Genomic DNA, 18,378 nt, shown 5'->3' on the forward strand with positions numbered 1-18,378 from the left:
GTCAGGGTGCCGTTCGGTAGTCATTACTACGCTAGGTGAGTCAGGGTGCCGTTCGGTAGTCATTACTACGCTAGGCAAGCAGGGGACACAGTGTTCAGAAAAGCTAACAGGCTGGGGCTAGTAGATGGTTCTTCGGCGACATTGTTGAGACCACATCGGGCGATCATGTCGGCATTCCAGTCGTGATGGAACGGTGGGGCTCCGTGTCGGCAATAAAGGGTCCAGGCCAATTGGCAAAGGAGGTATTGTAGCCCGAGAATTAGTTGGTATATGGGCCTGGCTCGAGGCTCGCTCAAGGCTAACTGGTGCTTGCTTCGGGACAGAAGCGTTAGCGAACAGTAGCCACTCGTTTGCAGCTAGCTAGCTGCAATGATCCGGTGTAATGATCCAGAGCGGCAGTATTTATTATTATTATTTATTTCACCTTTATTTAACCAGGTAGGCCAGCTGAGAACAAGTTCTCATTTACAACTGCGACCTGGCCAAGATAAAGCAAAGCAGTTCGACACATACAACGAGACAGAGTTACACATGGAGTAAAACAAACATACAGTCAATAATACAGCATAAGCAAGTCTATATACGATGTGAGCAAATGAGGTGAGATAAGGGAGGTAAAAGGCAAAAAAAAGCCATGGTGGCAAAGTAAATACAATATAGCAAGTAAAACACTGGAATGGTAGAATTGCAATGGAAGAATGTGCAAAGTAGAAATAAAAATAATGGGGTGCAAAATAAATAAATTAATTAAATACAGTAGGGAAAGGGGTAGTTGTTTGTGCTAAATTATAGGTGGGCTATGTGCAGTAATCTGTGAGCTGCTCTGACAGTTGGTGCTTAAAGCTAGTGAGGGAGATAAGTGTCTCCAGTTTCAGAGATTTTATAGTTCGTTCCAGTCATTGGCAGCAGAGAACTGGAAGGAGAGGCGGCCAAAGAAAGAATTGGTTTTGGGGGTGACTAGAGAGATATACCTGCTGGAGCGTGTGCTACAGGTGGGAGATGCTATAGTGACCAGCGAGCTGAGATAAGGGGGGACTTTACCTAGCAGGGTCTTGTAGATGACATGGAGCCAGTGGGTTTGGCGACGAGTATAAAGCGAGGGCCAGCCAACGAGAGCGTACAGGTCGCAATGGTGGGTAATGGTGACAAAACGGATTGCACTGTGATAGACTGCATCCAATTTGTTGAGTAGGGTATTGGAGGCTATTTTGTAAATGACATCGCCAAAGTCGAGGATTGGTAGGATGGTCTGTTTTACAAGGGTATGTTTGGCAGCATGCTTTGTTGCGAAATAGGAAGCCAATTCTAGATTTAACATTGGATTGGAGATGTTTGATATGGGTCTGGAAGGAGAGTTTACAGTCTAACCAGACACCTAAGTATTTGTAGTTGTCCACGTATTCTAAGTCAGAGCCGTCCAGAGTAGTGATGTTGGACAGGCGGGCAGGTGCAGGTAGCAATTGGTTGAAGAGCATGCATTTAGTTTTACTTGTATTTAAGAGCAATTGGAGGCCACGGAAGGATACTTGTATGGCATTGAAGCTTGCCTGGAGGGTTGTTAACACAGTGTCCAAAGAAGGGCCAGAAGTATACGAAATGGTGTCGTCTGCGTAGAGGTGGATCAGAGACTCACCAGCAGCAAGAGCGACCTCATTGATGTATACAGAGAAGAGAGTCGGTCCAAGAATTGAACCCTGTGGCACCCCCATAGAGACTGCCAGAGGTACGGACAGCAGACACTCCGATTTGACACACTGAACTCTGTCAGAGAAGTAGTTGGTGAACCAAGCGAGGCAATCATTTGAGAAACCAAGGCTGTCGAGTCTGCTGATGAGGATGTGGTGCTTGGCAGAGTCGGAAGCCTTGGTCAGATCAATGAATACGGCTGCACAGTAATGTTTCTTATCGATGGCGGTTAAGATATCGTTTAGGACCTTGAGCGTGGCTGAGGTGCACCCATGACCAGCTCTGAAACCAGATTGCATAGCAGAGAAGGTATGGTGAGATTCGAAATGGTCGGTAATCTGTTTGTTGACTTGGCTTTCGAAGACCGTAGAAAGGCATGGTAGGATAGATATAGGTCTGTAGCAGTTTTGGTCAAGAGTGTCCCCCCCCTTTGAAACGGGGGTTGACCGCAGCTGCTTTCCAATCTTTGGGAATCTCAGACGACACGAAAGAGAGGTTGAACAGGCTAGTAATAGGGGTGGCAACAATTTCGGCAGATAATTTTAGAAGGAAAGGGTCCAGATTGTCGAGCCTGGCTGATTTGTAGGGGTCCAGATTTTGCAGCTCTTTCAGAACATCAGCTGAACGGATTTGGGAGAAGGAGAAATGGGGAAGGCTTGGGCGAGTTGCTGTGGGGAGTGCAGTGCTGTTGACCGCTAACGGTTAGCGGGCCGCAGATGGGCGTTCAGGTAACGTCGCGACGGAGGAGCCAGCCGGATAACTCCTTCGGGTAGATAACGTCGGCAGTCCAGTTGTGAAGGCCCGGTGGGGCTCCGCGTAGGCAGTAAAACGGGCCCGGATAGGTGATTGTAGCCCAGGAGTGATTGATGGAACTCTTCAGCTGGCTAGCTCCGGAATAATTTATGTTTGCTCTGGAATCGACGAAAGCCGATAGTTACACGGATAGCAGCTAGCTAGCTGTGAGATCCAGGTATGAATGTCCAGAGTTAGTGGTTGAAATCCAGGGACATGGGGAGAAAAATTGGTCTGGTATGTTCCGTTCCAAGCCGCGCTGAGCAGTACAAAACTGGCGATAGATTTTCGAGCTAAAGGATAGCTGTTGACCACAAACCGTGGTTTGCTGAATAGTAACGATTAGCCAGTAAAGAAGCTAACTAGCTTCTGATTAGCTTCTGGATTAGCTTCTGGCTGGCTCCTGGCTAGCTTCTTGGAGGATTACAGATTTGAGGTAAATAATACTTTTTTTATAAATATAAATTGGTGAGGTGTGTTTTGAAAACGAGTTTATGGAAAATGTAAAAAATATATATAAAAAGGTATGTGAAAGAAGTTGTAAATATATATATATACGGGACACGACAAGACGAGGACAAAATACGTCTGAACTGCTATGCCATCTTGGAATATATGATGAATCCGGTGATGTGGTAGAGAGAAGCAGTCCGATATGCTCTGGGTTGATATCGCACTGTGCAGACTGGCTGGTGTTTTCCGAGCTAAGGCTGGCTGATGACGGGGTAAAAAGGAGAGGACTGCTAGCCATGGCTAATAAAGACTAGGTGCTAGTTAGCTGGCTAGAGGACCGCTAGCCATGGCTAATAAAGACTAGGTGCTAGTTAGCTGGCTAGAGGACCGCTAGCCATGGCTAATAAAGACTAGGTGCTAGTTAGCTGGCTAGAGGACCGCTAGCCATGGCTAATAAAGACTAGGTGCTAGTTAGCTGGCTAGAGGACCGCTAGCCATGGCTAATAAAGTCTAGGTTCTAGTTAGCTGGCTAGCACCTGATGGAAGTTCCAGTTATAAGGAATGAAAATAGCAGATCCGTACCACATTGGGTGAGGAAAGTTTAATTAGTTCGTAGATAGAAAGTGAGATTAAGATGTATACGAGAAACATCGGCTATTTACACAGGTTAAGACAGACAAACACACATGTCCTACTGCAGCGCCATCTTGGATTTATTTAAATGTAAAGTTCTGGAATGGCCTCGTGAAAGACTTAAACCCGATTTTGAGATGTTGTGGCAGGACCTGAAACGAGCAGTTTATGCTCGAAAACCAACATGTTGCAGCAGTTCTGCATAGAAGAGTGGGCCATAATTCCTCCAATGATGTGAGAGATTGATCAACAACTACAGGAAGTGTTTGGTTGGAGTCAGTGCAGCTAAAGGAGGCACAACCAGTTAGTGAGAGTAAGGGGACAAATACTTTTTCACACAGGAGCGCTGGTGTTGCATATCTTTATTTATAAAATAAATGTAATGCGTATTCAAATTTTGTGCCATCTATCTGTCCTTCCTCCTCACAACACTATCTCTGTCCTTCCTCCTCACAACACTATACATCTCTGTCCTTCCTCCTCACAACACTATACATCTCTGTCCTTCCTCCTCACAACACTATACATCTCTGTTCTTCCTCCTCACAACACTATACATCTCTGTTCTTCCTCCTCACAACACTATACATCTCTGTTCTTCCTCCTCACAACACTATACATCTCTGTTCTTCCTCCTCACAACACTATACATCTCTGTTCTTCCTCCTCACAACACTATACATCTCTGTTCTTCCTCCTCACAACACTATACATCTCTGTTCTTCCTCCTCACAACACTATACATCTCTGTTCTTCCTCCTCACAACACTATACATCTCTGTTCTTCCTCCTCACAACACTATACATCTCTGTTCTTCCTCCTCACAACACTATACATCTCTGTTCTTCCTCCTCACAACACTATACATCTCTGTTCTTCCTCCTCACAACACTATACATCTCTGTTCTTCCTCCTCACAACACTATCTCTGTTCTTCCTCCCCACAACGCTATCTCTGTTCTTCCTCCTCACAACACTATCTGTTTTCTGTTCTTACTATCCTCCTCCCCACAACACTATCTCTGTTCTTATCTCCTCCTCACAACACTATCTCTGTTCTTCCTCCCCACAACGCTATCTCTGTTCTTCCTCCTCACAACACTATCTCTGTTCTTCCTCCTCCTCACAACACTATCTCTGTTCTTACTCCTCCTCACAACACTATCTCTGTTCTTACTCCTCCTCACAACACTATCTCTGTTCTTCCTCCTCCTCACAACACTATCTCTGTTCTTCCTCCTCCTCACAACACTATCTCTGTTCTTCCTCCTCCTCACAACACTATCTCTGTTCTTCCTCCTCCTCACAACACTATCTCTGTTCTTCCTCCTCCTCACAACACTATCTCTGTCCTTCCTCCTCACAACACTATCTCTGTCCTTCCTCCTCACAACACTATCTCTGTTCTTCCTCCTCACAACACTATCTCTGTTCTTCCTCCCCACAACACTATCTCTGTTCTTCCTCCTCACAACACTATCTCTGTCCTTCCTCCTCACAACACTGTATATCTCTGATGTTTATCTCCTTCTCTACCTAGGTTGGAGGTCCAGGCTGATGTTCAGAAGGAGCAGGGTAGTCTGAGTGGGGAGTCGGCAAATGTCAGCTTGGGGACCATCAGTGACAACACTAGCACCAAAGCAATGGCTGGATCCATTCTCAACTACATGCCTCTGGACAGGTCAGCACCCTATGCAGCACTGGTTCAGTTCTGGCAGTTGACATTGTTGTCGTCTTCACCACTAGATGGTTTTGCACAGTCACCAAATACTACTGTCCCTATATGATCACCAATCACCAACCTGTTAGCATGTCTTGTTGTCATGGTTACAGAGACGTGTCTTGTTGTCAACATGTCTTGTTGTCATGGTTACAGAGAGGGTAACCTGGAGGTGGACATGGAGGGGAAGCAGGAGAAGAAACTACATCACCATAGCAACAGCAGCAGCCTGGACGACGCCAGCGGCGATGGGAGAGGGGTTGGAGTGTGTCCCTCCGGCTGCCCCCATGAGTCTCGCTCCTCCAAATGGGTGAAGGACCCCTCTTCCTCGGGGGGCAAGAAGAGCAAGGGCAAGCTGAGGACGAAGAAGACCAGCGGAGGAACTAAGATCCAGGAGACCCGTGAGGACATGGATGCTCAGCTCCTAGAGCAGCGCAGCACTAACTCCTCAGAGTTCGACTCGCTCAGCGGCTCCCTGCCCTCCGTAGCAGACTCCCACTGCAGCCACTTATCAGAGTTCAGCTGCTCTGATCCGGAGACCTCCAGACCTCCTCCTCTCACCCCCTGCTGCATTGACCTCCACCCCCAGCGCCCCCTCACCTCCCTGGGAACAGACCTGGTCACCGTCACCCCCCTGCCGGAGGTGGAGAACGACCATCTGGAGAACTGTCCCGCTGCATCCTCCTCCTCCTCACCTTCTTCCGCGACCCCCGTCTACACAGAAGGAGGGGTAGGAGGAGGTATGCTCCTCTACATCGCCGAGGAGAGCTTAGGGCTGATGAGGACGACGCAGGAGGAGCTGGACTCCATCGCGGTGGAGGAGGTCCTGAAGGAGACCAATAACAACATGTTGGACGGAGGTGTCGTATCCCAGCAGCCTTCCAGCCCTGTGAGGAGTGGCTGCATTCAGACTGAGATATAAACTCTCCTGGCTGGCTGGCTGGTTGACTGACTGGCTGGCTGACTGGCTGGTTGACTGACTGGCTGGTTGACTGACTCACTGGCTGGTTGACTCACTGGCTGGTTGACTCACTGGCTGGCTGGCTGGTTGACTCACTGGCTGGCTGGCTCGCTGGCTGGTTGACTGACTGGCTGGTTGACTGGCTGACTGGCTGGCTGGTTGACTGGCTGGCTGGTTGACTGGCTGGCTGGTTGACTGGCTGGCTGGTTGACTGGCTGGCTGGCTGACTCACTGGCTGGTTGACTCACTGGCTGGTTGACTCACTGGCTGGCTGACTCACTGGCTGGCTGACTCGCTGGCTGGCTGACTGACTGGACTGACTGGCTGGCTGACTGGCTGGCTGACTTCAGGGCTACTACTCCAGACTGACCTAATGTTTATGCCAGCTTTTTTCACAGCTAGCCTGAAATCCACTTCTGTCTCTGAGTGGGCAAGCTCGTTTTACGGAAGAGTAGAGAGAAAGACAGGACAACAGAGGAGGAGAGGTGTTTTATCCATGTCTGCTAATATGGAAGATAAAATCATGTGATGGTTGAGGGTAGACTGGGTGGTGATACAGGTGGAGGAATAAGGTAGACTGGGTAGTGATACAGGTGTAGGAATAAGGTAGACTGGGTAGTGATACAGGTGGAGGAATAAGGTAGACTGGGTGGTGATACAGGTGGAGGAATAAGGTAGACTGGGTAGTGATACAGGTGGAGGAATAAGGTAGACTGGGTGGTGATACAGGTGGAGGAATAAGGTAGACTGGGTAGTGATACAGGTGGAGGAATAAGGTAGACTGGGTAGTGATACAGGTGTAGGAATAAGGTAGACTGGGTGGTGGTATAAGGTAGACTGGATGGTGATACATGTGGAGGAATAAGGTAGACTGGGTAGTGATACAGGTGTAGGAATAAGGTAGATTGGGTGGTGGTACAGGTGGAGGAATAAGGTAGACTGGAATAAGGTAGACTGGGTGGTGATACAGGTGGAGGAATAAGGTAGACTGGGTGGTGGTACAGGTGGAGGAATAAGGTAGACTGGAATAAGGTAGACTGGGTGGTGATACAGGTGGAGGAATAAGGTAGACTGGGTAGTGATACAGGTGGAGGAATAAGGTAGACTGGAATAAGGTAGACTGGGTGGTGGTACAGGTGGAGGAGGAGACTGGAATAAGGTAGACTGGGTGGTGGTACAGGTGGAGGAATAAGGTAAACTGGAATAAGGTAGACTGGGTAGTGATACAGGTGGAGGAATAAGGTAGACTGGGTGGTGATACAGGTGGAGGAATAAGGTAGACTGGGTGGTGATACAGGTGGAGGAATAAGGTAGACTGGGTAGTGATACAGGTGGAGGAATAAGGTAGACTGGGTAGTGATACAGGTGTAGGAATAAGGTAGACTGGGTGGTGGTACAGGTGGAGGAGTAAGGTAAACTGGAATAAGGTAGACTGGGTAGTGATACAGGTGGAGGAATAAGGTAAACTGGAATAAGGTAGACTGGGTAGTGATACAGGTGGAGGAATAAGGTAGACTGGGTGGTGGTACAGGTGGAGGAATAAGGTAGACTGGAATAAGGTAGACTGGGTGGTGATACAGGTGGAGGAATAAGGTAGACTGGGTGGTGATACAGGTGGAGGAATAAGGTAGACTGGGTAGTGATACAGGTGGAGGAATAAGGTAGACTGGAATAAGGTAGACTGGGTGGTGGTACAGGTGGAGGAATAAGGTAGACTGGAATAAGGTAGACTGGGTGGTGGTACAGGTGGAGGAATAAGGTAGACTGGGTGGTGATACAGGTGGAGGAATAAGGTAGACTGGGTAGTGATACAGGTGGAGGAATAAGGTAGACTGGGTAGTGATACAGGTGTAGGAATAAGGTAGACTGGGTAGTGGTACAGGTGGAGGAATAAGGTAGACTGGAATAAGGTAGACTGGGTAGTGATACAGGTGGAATAAGGTAGACTGGGTGGGTGGTGGTACAGGTGGAGGAATAAGGTAGAACAGGTGGAGGAATAAGGTAGACTGGGTAGTGTGGAGGAATAAGGTAGACTGGGTGGGTGGAGGAATAAGGTAGACTGGGTGGTGGATACAGGTGGAGGAATAAGGTAGACTGGAATAAGGTAGACTGGGTGGTGATACAGGTGGAGGAATAAGGTAGACTGGGTAGTGATACAGGTGGAGGAATAAGGTAGACTGGGTAGTGATACAGGTGGAGGAATAAGGTAGACTGGGTAGTGATACAGGTGGAGGAATAAGGTAGACTGGGTGGTGATACAGGTAGAGGAATAAGGTAGACTGGGTGGTGATACAGGTGGAGGAATAAGGTAGACTGGGTGGTGATACAGGTGGAGGAATAAGGTAGACTGGGTGGTGATACAGGTAGAGGAATAAGGTAGACTGGGTAGTGATACAGGTGGAGGAATAAGGTAGACTGGGTGGTGGTACAGGTGGAGGAATAAGGTAGACTGGGTGGTGATACAGGTGGAGGAATAAGGTAGACTGGCTATAGGGAGGGAGAAAGCTCTCCTACTGGTTTAAGGGTTTTATTCATATAGAAGAGACATTGGCAGTCTGGATGGGAAGTCTTGATTAAATCTCATGTCCGGAGTGTTTTTGGTCAGTGGTAACATTTAGATGGACCAAGGCCCATGGAAAGTTCCAGTTAAATGTATGAGGACAGAGGAGAGGACGAGGTGTATGGCCGGTGTATCAGAGGGGTGATGATGTAGCAGTGTTCTATACTAGCCTTCACATGGGGGACAGATTCTCCAGAAGGCCACACGACTGTCCATCCAGGAAGCTCCTATGGATCCGACTCAAAACGAACCCCGTCTCAGGTGGCATCATATTCACCATGTACTGCGTTACTAGATAGGGTTCCATTTGAGACACAGACTTCTATGTCTGTGGTGAACAGCCAGCCAGTCATTCAGCCAGTCAGTCAGCCAGTCATTCAGCCAGCCAGTCAGTCAGTCAGCCAGTCAGTCGCATCACACCACAGCGTAAAGGATTGTCAAGCTTCAGTTATAATATAAACCGGTCAAAGAAAAGGTCAAACTGACCTAAGAGGGACCAGTCAATAAGTCATTTTTATTTTTTCCATGATTCTATAAAAAAAAAAAATGAATATTACTTTTAAGATGTTGATGAATATTGTTCTGTAGTTTTAGAACTTTCCATGTTGAGCCCTGTGGGGTAAGATCCTGTGTTTGGGGAGGCCAGCGGGGTTGGGGTGAGCAGAGGGAAGGAAGAGTCAACTAATTTAACCCCTTTGTCTTCTTAAACAACACATATTTTAACTGTCAGGATTGGATTTGCAATATAAGTAAATATTCCAGAAAGAATCGGGCCTCAGAGTTGAGCTGGCCCATCATCAGTAGGAGGACAACAGGGGTCGTTTGGTATAAAAGCGAGCGATAAGAGGTTGACTCTCTTTTCATTCTGTTATAGATCTACATCACTTCATAATTAAAAGGCTATGGTGATTTAAGCCCGAGTTCATGATCTGTGCTGTCTTCAACTCGTAGGTCATTATCACCAGTTGGACAAGCCAATGGCGATGCATTCAGGTCCTTTCAAACACCTCTCCACTGGAACCATGCAAATGAGCATTTTTCTACCTATGTTGCCTTTTTGAAAAAGCTGCTTCTGTCTGTTTGCACCTCATCCTGTCTCTGCAATAGATACAGGACTGTGTCCCATTCCCTGTGTAGTGCACTACTATGGGCCCTGGTCACTATATAGGGAATAGGGTGCCATCTGGGACGCAACCAAAGAAATTTAGAGAAAAGCAGAATGTCTAAGTGTTATCGCTACAGATCCTATCTAACCATCCCGTTTAACAAGTCAAGATGCTAACCATCCCGTCATTGTGTTTAGCAAGTCAAGATGCTAACCATCCCGTCATCATTGTGTTTAACAAGTCAAGATGCTAACCATCCCGTCATCATTGTGTTTAGCAAGTCAAGATGCTAACCATCCCGTCATCATTGTGTTTAACAAGTCAAGATGCTAACCATCCCGTCATTGTGTTTAACAAGTCAAGATGCTAACCATCCCGTTTAACAAGTCAAGATGCTAACCATCCCGTTTAACAAGTCAAGATGCTAACCATCCCGTTTAACAAGTCAAGATGCTAACCATCCCGTCATTGTGTTTAGCAAGTCAAGATGCTAACCATCCCGTTTAACAAGTCAAGATGCTAACCATCCCGTTTAACAAGTCAAGATGCTAACCATCCCGTCATTGTTTAGCAAGTCAAGATGTTAACCATCCCGTCATTGTGTTTAGCAAGTCAAGAGATGTTAACCATCCCGTCATCATTGTTTAGCAAGTCAAGATGTTAACCATCCAGTCATCATTGTGTTTAGCAAGTCAAGATGTTAACCATCCAGTCATCATTGTGTTTAGCAAGTCAAGATGTTAACCATCCCGTCATCATTGTGTTTAGCAAGTCAAGATGCTAACCATCCCGTCATCATTGTGTTTAGCAAGTCAAGATGCTAACCATCCCGTCATCATTGTGTTTAGCAAGTCAAGATGTTAACCATCCAGTCATCATTGTGTTTAGCAAGTCAAGATGCTAACCATCCCGTCATCATTGTGTTTAGCAAGTCAAGATGCTAACCATCCCGTCATCATTGTGTTTAGCAAGTCAAGATGCTAACCATCCCGTCATTGTGTTTAGCAAGTCAAGATGCTAACCATCCCATCATCATTGTGTTTAACAAGTCCAGAGATGCTAACCATCCCGTCATTGTGTTTAGCAAGTCAAGATGCTAACCATCCCATCATCATTGTGTTTAACAAGTCCAGAGATGTTAACCATCCCGTCATCATTGTGTTTAGCAAGTCAAGATGCTAACCATCCCGTCATTGTGTTTAGCAAGTCAAGATGCTAACCATCCCGTCATCATTGTGTTTAGCAAGTCAAGATGTTAACCATCCCGTCATTGTGTTTAACAAGTCCAGAGATGCTAATGGACACACCAATCTGGTAACCACCGAGCCTACCAAAGACAGAACAGGCTACTGTGGTTGAACCCTCACTCCTGAGGACCCCTGATGAGGGGTGTAGTGTTGCTCTGCAGAGCAGACCGAGTCGGTGTCCAATAGAGCCCTACTCCCTATATAGTGTAGCATTTAAGACAAACCTTCTGCCAAGCGGTCCATGATCTGATTTAATGAGTAACATTCACCTATAGCTTAGTGTTTATTTGAAGGATTTGAGGGGGGAAACGCTTCAGCTGTACAGTTCCCTTCCACTTCTTCACTGTAACAAAGGTCTTGTCTTGGGTACAGTTAACACTGTGACAACAGTCTTGGGTGCAGTTAACACTGTGACAACAGTCTTGGGTGCAGTCAAGTGGTTCAACGTCAAAGGCTATGGTTTCATCAAGAATGAGACTTCTTCGGGGGGGGTTTGGCGTGTTAGTACATTTTCAAACGAAACGATTCATCTTTGAACACGGAAAGCGTTAGGGTTGAGGCTACGTTCATGTACCTGTGATTCTCAGAGTGCATGAGTGTGTGCTCTAAACCAGGGATATTCAACTCTTACCCTACGAGGTCTGTAGCCTGCTGGTTTCCTGTTCTATCTGATAATTAATTGCACCCACCTGGTGTCCCAGGTCTAAACCAGTTCCTGATTAGAGGGGAACTGGTTTAGGGGGCTGGCTTGTCAGTCCAGAGTTAAATTCTCTAAACCTAAAGGTTGACCCTAAACTGTTCATTTTTCTACTGTTGTGGTGCTGTGCAACTATCAGTCTGGATTGATAATATGATACTTTAAAGACTAGTGCCAGGCCTCATGTAGAGAGGAGTTTATGCTATTTCTAGTGCTAGAGGCGTCACTACAGACCTTGGTTCAGAGGTCTAAGAAACTGCATCTCAGTGCTAGAGGCGTCACTACAGACCCTGGTTCAGAGGTCTAAGACATCTCAGTGCTAGAGGCGTCACTTCAGACCCTGGTTCAATTCCAGGCTGTATCACAACTGCCCGTGATTAGGAGTTCCATAGGGTGGCGCACAATTGGCCCAGCGTCGTCCAGGTTAGGGTTTGGCCAGGGTGGGCTGTCATTGTAAATAAGAATTTGTTCATAACTGACTTGCCTAATTAAATAAAAACTGTACACTTATGTTACAATTATATCTGAAAAATCTGTTTGTTTTTGCATGACTGATGTTGGAGGATGTCTTCATTGATTATAGGTTTTCTGTCAGTTTAGTAATCTACAGTAACATCATAACTCACGACTTCTAAGGGTGATTTGAAACGCGTCTCTTGCGTTGTTTTAACTGATAGTTAAACCGAATACAGGTGAAAAAATATAATAATAATAATATATGCCATTTAGCAGACGCGACTTACAGTCATGTGTGCATACATTCTACGTATGGGTGGTCCCGGGAATCGAACCCACTACCCTGGCGTTACAAGCGCCATGCTCTACCAACTGAGCTACAGAAGTTTTGGTGATTTAAACCAATGTTCATTACATTTCACATGAATGGTTCTGTGGGGAGATGTTTACAATCCAAAATGACAGGTTTTGAATGAAAGACTGGCTGCGTTACAAGTGTGACCAGTTTGGAGTGCTGAGTTGTGATTAAAATAAGCAGGCAACAGTGCCCAATGATGGTTCACATGACTCGATACAGGTCCTCATGTAAAATACTCTGCAGTGTATGTTATATATATACACACAAGGATGTTATTTCTGAGGTTCAGATTACAATTCCCCAATATTATGGTTGAACTTGAATCTCGATGAGGCACACCACATCTCTCCCACATTGTGTTTCTAGAGCCTCTCTGCATAATCTGTAGTTTAGTGGCAAGAAATCTCATCACTCGCAGCTTCTGAGATTTTGGAAATGCATCCCGAATCGCACCCTATCCCTTACATAGTGCACTACATTTGATTAAAGGGCCTATGGACCCTGGTCAATAGTGCACTTTATGGAGTCTGAGCTCCTTTCTCTAGTGTGTTGCTGCAGGGAGTCTGAGCTCCTTTCTCTAGTGTGTTGCTGCAGGGGAGTCTGAGCTCCTTTCTCTAGTGTGTTGCTGCAGGGGAGTCTGGAGTGTGTGCTGCAGGGGAGTCTCCTTTCTCTAGTGTGTTGCTGCAGGGAGTCTGAGCTCCTTTCTCTAGTGTGTTGCTGCAGGGAGTCTGAGCTCCTTTCTCTAGTGTGTTGCTGCAGGGAGTCTGAGCTCCTTTCTCTAGTGTGTTGCTGCAGGGGAGTCTGAGCTCCTTTCTCTAGTGTGTTGCTGCAGGGAGTCTGAGCTCCTTTCTCTAGTGTGTTGCTGCAGGGAGTCTGAGCTCCTTTCTCTAGTGTGTTGCTGCAGGGAGTCTGAGCTCCTTTCTCTAGTGTGTTGCTGCAGGGGAGTCTGAGCTCCTTTCTCTAGTGTGTTGCTGCAGGGAGTCTGAGCACGCCAAGGTACAGAATGAACTAACCAAGTCGCTCTGGATGAGTCTAATGTAAGTGTAAGAAGCTGCATTGCATCTAGAGTCTCCAGAAAGGAAATGAAGGAAGCAGCTTCCTGCCCTGCGTTACTGAACGCTTCGCCGTTGTCCACACAATGTTTTAATGATGCTCTTTGGAGTCAGACGGCGTCAGAACCGGCCAGAGCCCAACATCCAGCATAGTTCATGTCATCAGCCTCCTATACAGTCTTCTGTGGCATCAAACCTGAGGTGGAGTAGACTTCTCATCTCTGACTGGTTGGTAGGGATCAATCTGGTAGAGGGATGACATCAAATCTAATTTTATTTGTCACATGCGGCGAATACAACAGGTGTTAGTTACCTCACCGTGAAATGTTTACTTACAAGCCCTTAACCAACAGTGCAGTTCAAGAAGAAGAAAAGTGCAGTTCAAGCTAAGAAGAATCAAAGGCTATTTACCAAGTAGACTAAAATAAAAAGTAACACTACGGTACAATCAATGTGGAGGCTATATACAGGGGGTACCGGTACAGAATCAATGTGGAGGCTATATACAGGGTGTTACGGTACAGAGTCAATGTGGAGGTTATATACAGGGGGTACCGGTACAGAGTCAATGTGGAGGCTGTATACAGGGGGTATTACGGTACAGAGTCAATGTGGAGGCTATATACAGGGGTACCGGTACAGAGTCAATGTGGAGGCTATATACAGGGTACCGGTACAGAGTCAATGTGGAGGCTATATACTGGGGGTACCGGTACAGAGTCAATGTGGAGGCTATATACTGGGGGTACCGGTACAGAGTCAATGTGGAGGCTATATACTGGGGGTACCGGTACAGAGTCAATGTGGAGGCTATATACTGGGGGTACCGGTACAGAGTCAATGTGGAGGCTATATACAGGGGGTACCGGTACAGAGTCAATGTGGAGGCTATATACAGGGGCTACTGGTACAGAGTCAATGTGGAGGCTATATACAGGGGGTGCCGGTACAGAGTCAATGTGGAGGCTATATACAGGGGGTACCGGTACAGAGTCAATGTGGAGGCTATATACAGGGGGTGCCGGTACAGGTTAGTTAAGGTAAAGGGTGAAGGGACTATGTATAGATAATAAACAGGGAGTAGCAGAAGGGTAGGTAGGAAGGTACAAAGAAAAGGGGGAGATGTGTCAATGTAAGTAGCCTGGGTGGCCATTTGATTAATTGTTCAGCAGTCTTCTGGCTTTGGGGGTAGAAGCTGTTAAGGAGCCTTTTGGTCCTAGACTTGGCGCTCCGGTACCTCTTGCCGTGTGGTAGCAGAGAGAACAATCTATGACTTGGGTGACTGGAGCCTCTGACAATTTTATGGGCTTTCCTCCAATTATACACATCCTGGATGGCAGGAAGCTTGTCCCCAGTGATGTACTGGGCTGTTCGCACTACCCTCTGTAGCGCCTTACGGTGAGATGCTAGCAGTTGCCATACCAGGCGGTGATGCAACCAGTCGGGATTTTTTATTTATTTATTTCACCTTTATTTAACCAGGTAGGCTAGTTACATTTACATTTAAGTCATTTAGCAGACGCTCTTATCCAGAGCGACTTACAAATTGGTGCATACACCTTATGACATCCAGTGGAACAGCCACTTTACAATAGTGCATCTAAATCTTTTTAGGGGGGGGGGTGAGAAGGATTACTTACCCTATCCTAGGTATTCCTTGAAGGTATTCCTTGAAGAGGTGGGGTTTCAGGTGTCTCCGGAAGGTGGTGATTGACTCCGCTGTCCTAGTTGAGAACAAGTTCTCATTTGCAACTGCGACCTGGCCAAGATAAAGCATAGCAGTGCCAACAGACAACAACACAGAGTTACACATGGAGTAAACAATAAACAAGTCAATAACGGTAGAGATTTTTAAAAATATTTTTACAGTGTGTGCAAAAGGCATGAGGAGGTAGGCAATAAATAGGCCGTAGGAGTGAATTACAATTTAGCAGATTAACACTGGAGTGATAAATGAGCAGATGAACATGTGCAGGTAGAGATACTGGTGTGAAAAAGAGCAGAAATGTAAATAAAATAAAAACAGTATGGGGATGAGGTAGGTAAATTGGGTGGGCTATATACCGATGGACTATGTACAGCTGCAGCGATCGGTTAGCTGCTCAGATAGCTGATGTTTGAAGTTGGTGAGGGAGATAAAAGTCTCCAACTTCAGCGATTTTTGTAATTCATTCCAGTCGCAGGCAGCAGAGAACTGGAACGAAAGGCGGCCAAATGAGGTGTTGGCTTTAGGGATGATCGGTGAGATACACCTGCTGGAGCGCGTGCTACGGGTGGGTGTTGCCATCGTGACCAGGGAACTGAGATAAGGCGGAGCTTTACCTAGCATAGACTTGTAGATGACCTGGAGCCAGTGGGTCTGGCGGCGAGGGCCAGCCGACTAGAGCATACAAGTCGCAGTGGTGGGTGGTATAAGGTGCTTTAGTAACAAAACGGATGGCACTGTATCCAGTTTGCTGAGTAGAGTGTTGGAAGCCATTTTGTAGATGACATCACCGAAGTCGAGGATCGGTAGGATAGTCAGTTTTACTAAGGTAAGTTTGGCGGCGTGAGTGAAGGAGGCTTTGTTGCGAAATAGAAAGCCGACCCTAGATTTGATTTTGGATTGGACATGTTTGATATGAGTCTGGAAGGAGAGTTTGCAGTCTAGCCAGACACCTAGGTACTTATAGATGTCCACATATTCTAGGTTGGAACCATCCAGGGTGGTGATGCTAGTCGGGCGTGCGGGTGCAGGCAGCGAACGGTTGAAAAGCATGCATTTGGTTTTACTAGCGTTTAAGAGCAGTTGGAGGCCACGGAAGGAGTGTTGTAGGGCATTGAAGCTAGTTTGGAGGTTAGATAGCACAGTGTCCAAGGAAGGGCCAGAAGTATACAGAATGGTGTCGTCTGCGTTGAGGTGGATCAGGGAATCGCCCGCAGCAAGAGCAACATCATAGATATATATACAGAGAAAAGAGTTGGCCCGAGAATTGAACCCTGTGGTACCCCCATAGAAACTGCCAGAGGACCAGACAACATGCCCTCCCTATTTGTCCAAGCATTGAATCTGTGTGTTTTGACCATGACAGTTTACAATCTAAGGTAGCACCAATTTGGTCTCCTCAACTTGTTCAACAGCAACACCATTAATTTCCAGATTGAGCTGAGATCTAGAACTAAAGGAATGATTTGTACCAAATACAATGTTCTTAGTTTTAGAAACGTTCCAAGAACAGTTTATTACTGGCCACCCATTCCAAAACAGACTGCAACTCTAAGGGTGACTTCATTAGCTGTGGTTGCTGAATGGTATAAGGTTGAATTATCAGCATACATGGACACACCTACTTTGTTTAATGCCAGTGGCAGGTCATTGATAAAAATAGAAAAGAGTAGAGGGCCCAGAGAGCTGCCCTGTGGTACACCACACCCTTCATGTTTGACAGAGAAGCTTCCAGTAAACACAAACCCTCAGTTATATTAGATATATACCTCTGACAACAGGTTATGGTCAATAATAAAGGCTGCACTGAAATCTAACAGTGCCTAGAATATATTTTTATCCATTTCTGTCAACCAGTCAGTGTCAGTGCAGTATACATGGAGTGCCCTTTTTTATAAGCCTGCTGAAAGTCTGTTGTATTTGGTCAAAAAGTTTGCAAAGAGCTGATAGGTCATCTGTTAGAACCAGTAAAGGCTGCTTTACCATTCTTGGGTAGCAGAACTACTTTGGCTTTCATTCCAGGCCTGAGGACAAACACTTTCCTCTTGGTTCATATTAAAGCTATGACATACAGTGCATTTGGAAAGTATTCAGACCCCTTCACTTTCCACATTGTTACGTTACAGCCTTGTTCTAAAAATGATTAAATACTTTTCCTTCAATCTACACACAATACCCCATAATGACAAAGTGAAAACAGGATAAGACATTTTTGCAAATGTATTAAAAATAACACAGAAATACCTAATTTACACTAGTATTTAGACCCTTTGCTATGGGACTAGAAATTGAGCCCCAGTGCATCATTTTTCCATTGATCATCCTTGATGTTTCTACAACTTGATTGGATTCCACCTGTGGTAAATTAAATTGATTGGACATGATTTGAAAAGGCACACATCAGCGTAAAAACCAAGCCATGAGGTCGAAGGAATTGTCCGTAGAGCTTCGAGACATCTCTTCCTAGAGCTAGAGATCGAGGGAGAAGGACCTTGGTCAGGGAGGTGACCAAGAATCAGATGGTTACTCTGACAGAGCTCCAGAGTTCCTCTATGGAGATGGGAGAACCTTCCAGAAGGACAACCATCTCTGCAGCTTTCCACCAATCAGGCCTTTATGGTAGATTGGCCTGACAGAAGCCGGAAACTTCTTAGTAAAAAGCACCTAGACTCCCAGACCATGACAAACAATATTCTCTGGTCTGATGAAACCAAGATTGAACTCTTTTGCCAAACATCACTTCTGGAAGAAACCTGGCACCATCCCTAGCATGGTGGTGTTTTTCAGCGTCAGGGACTGGGAGACTAGTCAGGATCAAGGGAAAGATGAACAGAACAAAGTACAGAGAGATCCTTACTCCAAGACCTCAGACTGGGGTCAAGGTTCACCTTTCAACAGGACAACAACCCTAAGCACATAGCCAAGACAATGCAGGAATGGCTTCGGGACAA

General features: G+C 46.2%; 1 protein-coding gene and 1 long non-coding RNA gene across 51 annotated transcripts in view; both read left to right on the top strand.

Moving 5' to 3' along the window:
• rnf19a (ring finger protein 19A, RBR E3 ubiquitin protein ligase) overlaps positions 1-6,325 on the top strand; it is a 41,142-nt gene extending 34,817 nt beyond the window's left edge. Inside the window, exons 9-10 of the mRNA XM_052471747.1 lie at positions 5,106-5,246; positions 5,442-6,325. Coding sequence (XP_052327707.1) covers positions 5,106-5,246; positions 5,442-6,207 — 907 coding nt within the window. The 3' untranslated portion in view covers positions 6,208-6,325. The remainder of the gene's footprint in view (positions 1-5,105; positions 5,247-5,441) is intronic.
• A 54-nt stretch (positions 6,326-6,379) lies between these two features.
• On the top strand, positions 6,380-12,377 carry LOC118375473 (uncharacterized). 50 transcript variants are annotated; one of them, XR_008069503.1, is made up of 5 exons: positions 6,380-7,250; positions 7,300-7,346; positions 7,406-7,454; positions 7,489-8,177; positions 8,323-9,720. It is a non-coding gene; the product is annotated as an uncharacterized LOC118375473 (long non-coding RNA). The 50 variants fall into 50 exon arrangements; XR_008069494.1 differs by lacking the exon at positions 7,406-7,454 and adding an exon at positions 10,969-12,377 and having other exon boundaries at positions 6,380-7,346; positions 7,455-8,177; positions 8,323-10,771; XR_008069491.1 differs by lacking the exon at positions 7,406-7,454 and adding an exon at positions 11,048-12,377 and having other exon boundaries at positions 6,380-7,346; positions 7,455-8,177; positions 8,323-10,771.
• The last annotated feature ends 6,001 nt before the right edge of the window (positions 12,378-18,378 follow it).

Source organism: Oncorhynchus keta, chromosome 19 (assembly GCF_023373465.1).
Source record: "Oncorhynchus keta strain PuntledgeMale-10-30-2019 chromosome 19, Oket_V2, whole genome shotgun sequence".
NCBI lineage: Eukaryota > Metazoa > Chordata > Actinopteri > Salmoniformes > Salmonidae > Oncorhynchus > Oncorhynchus keta.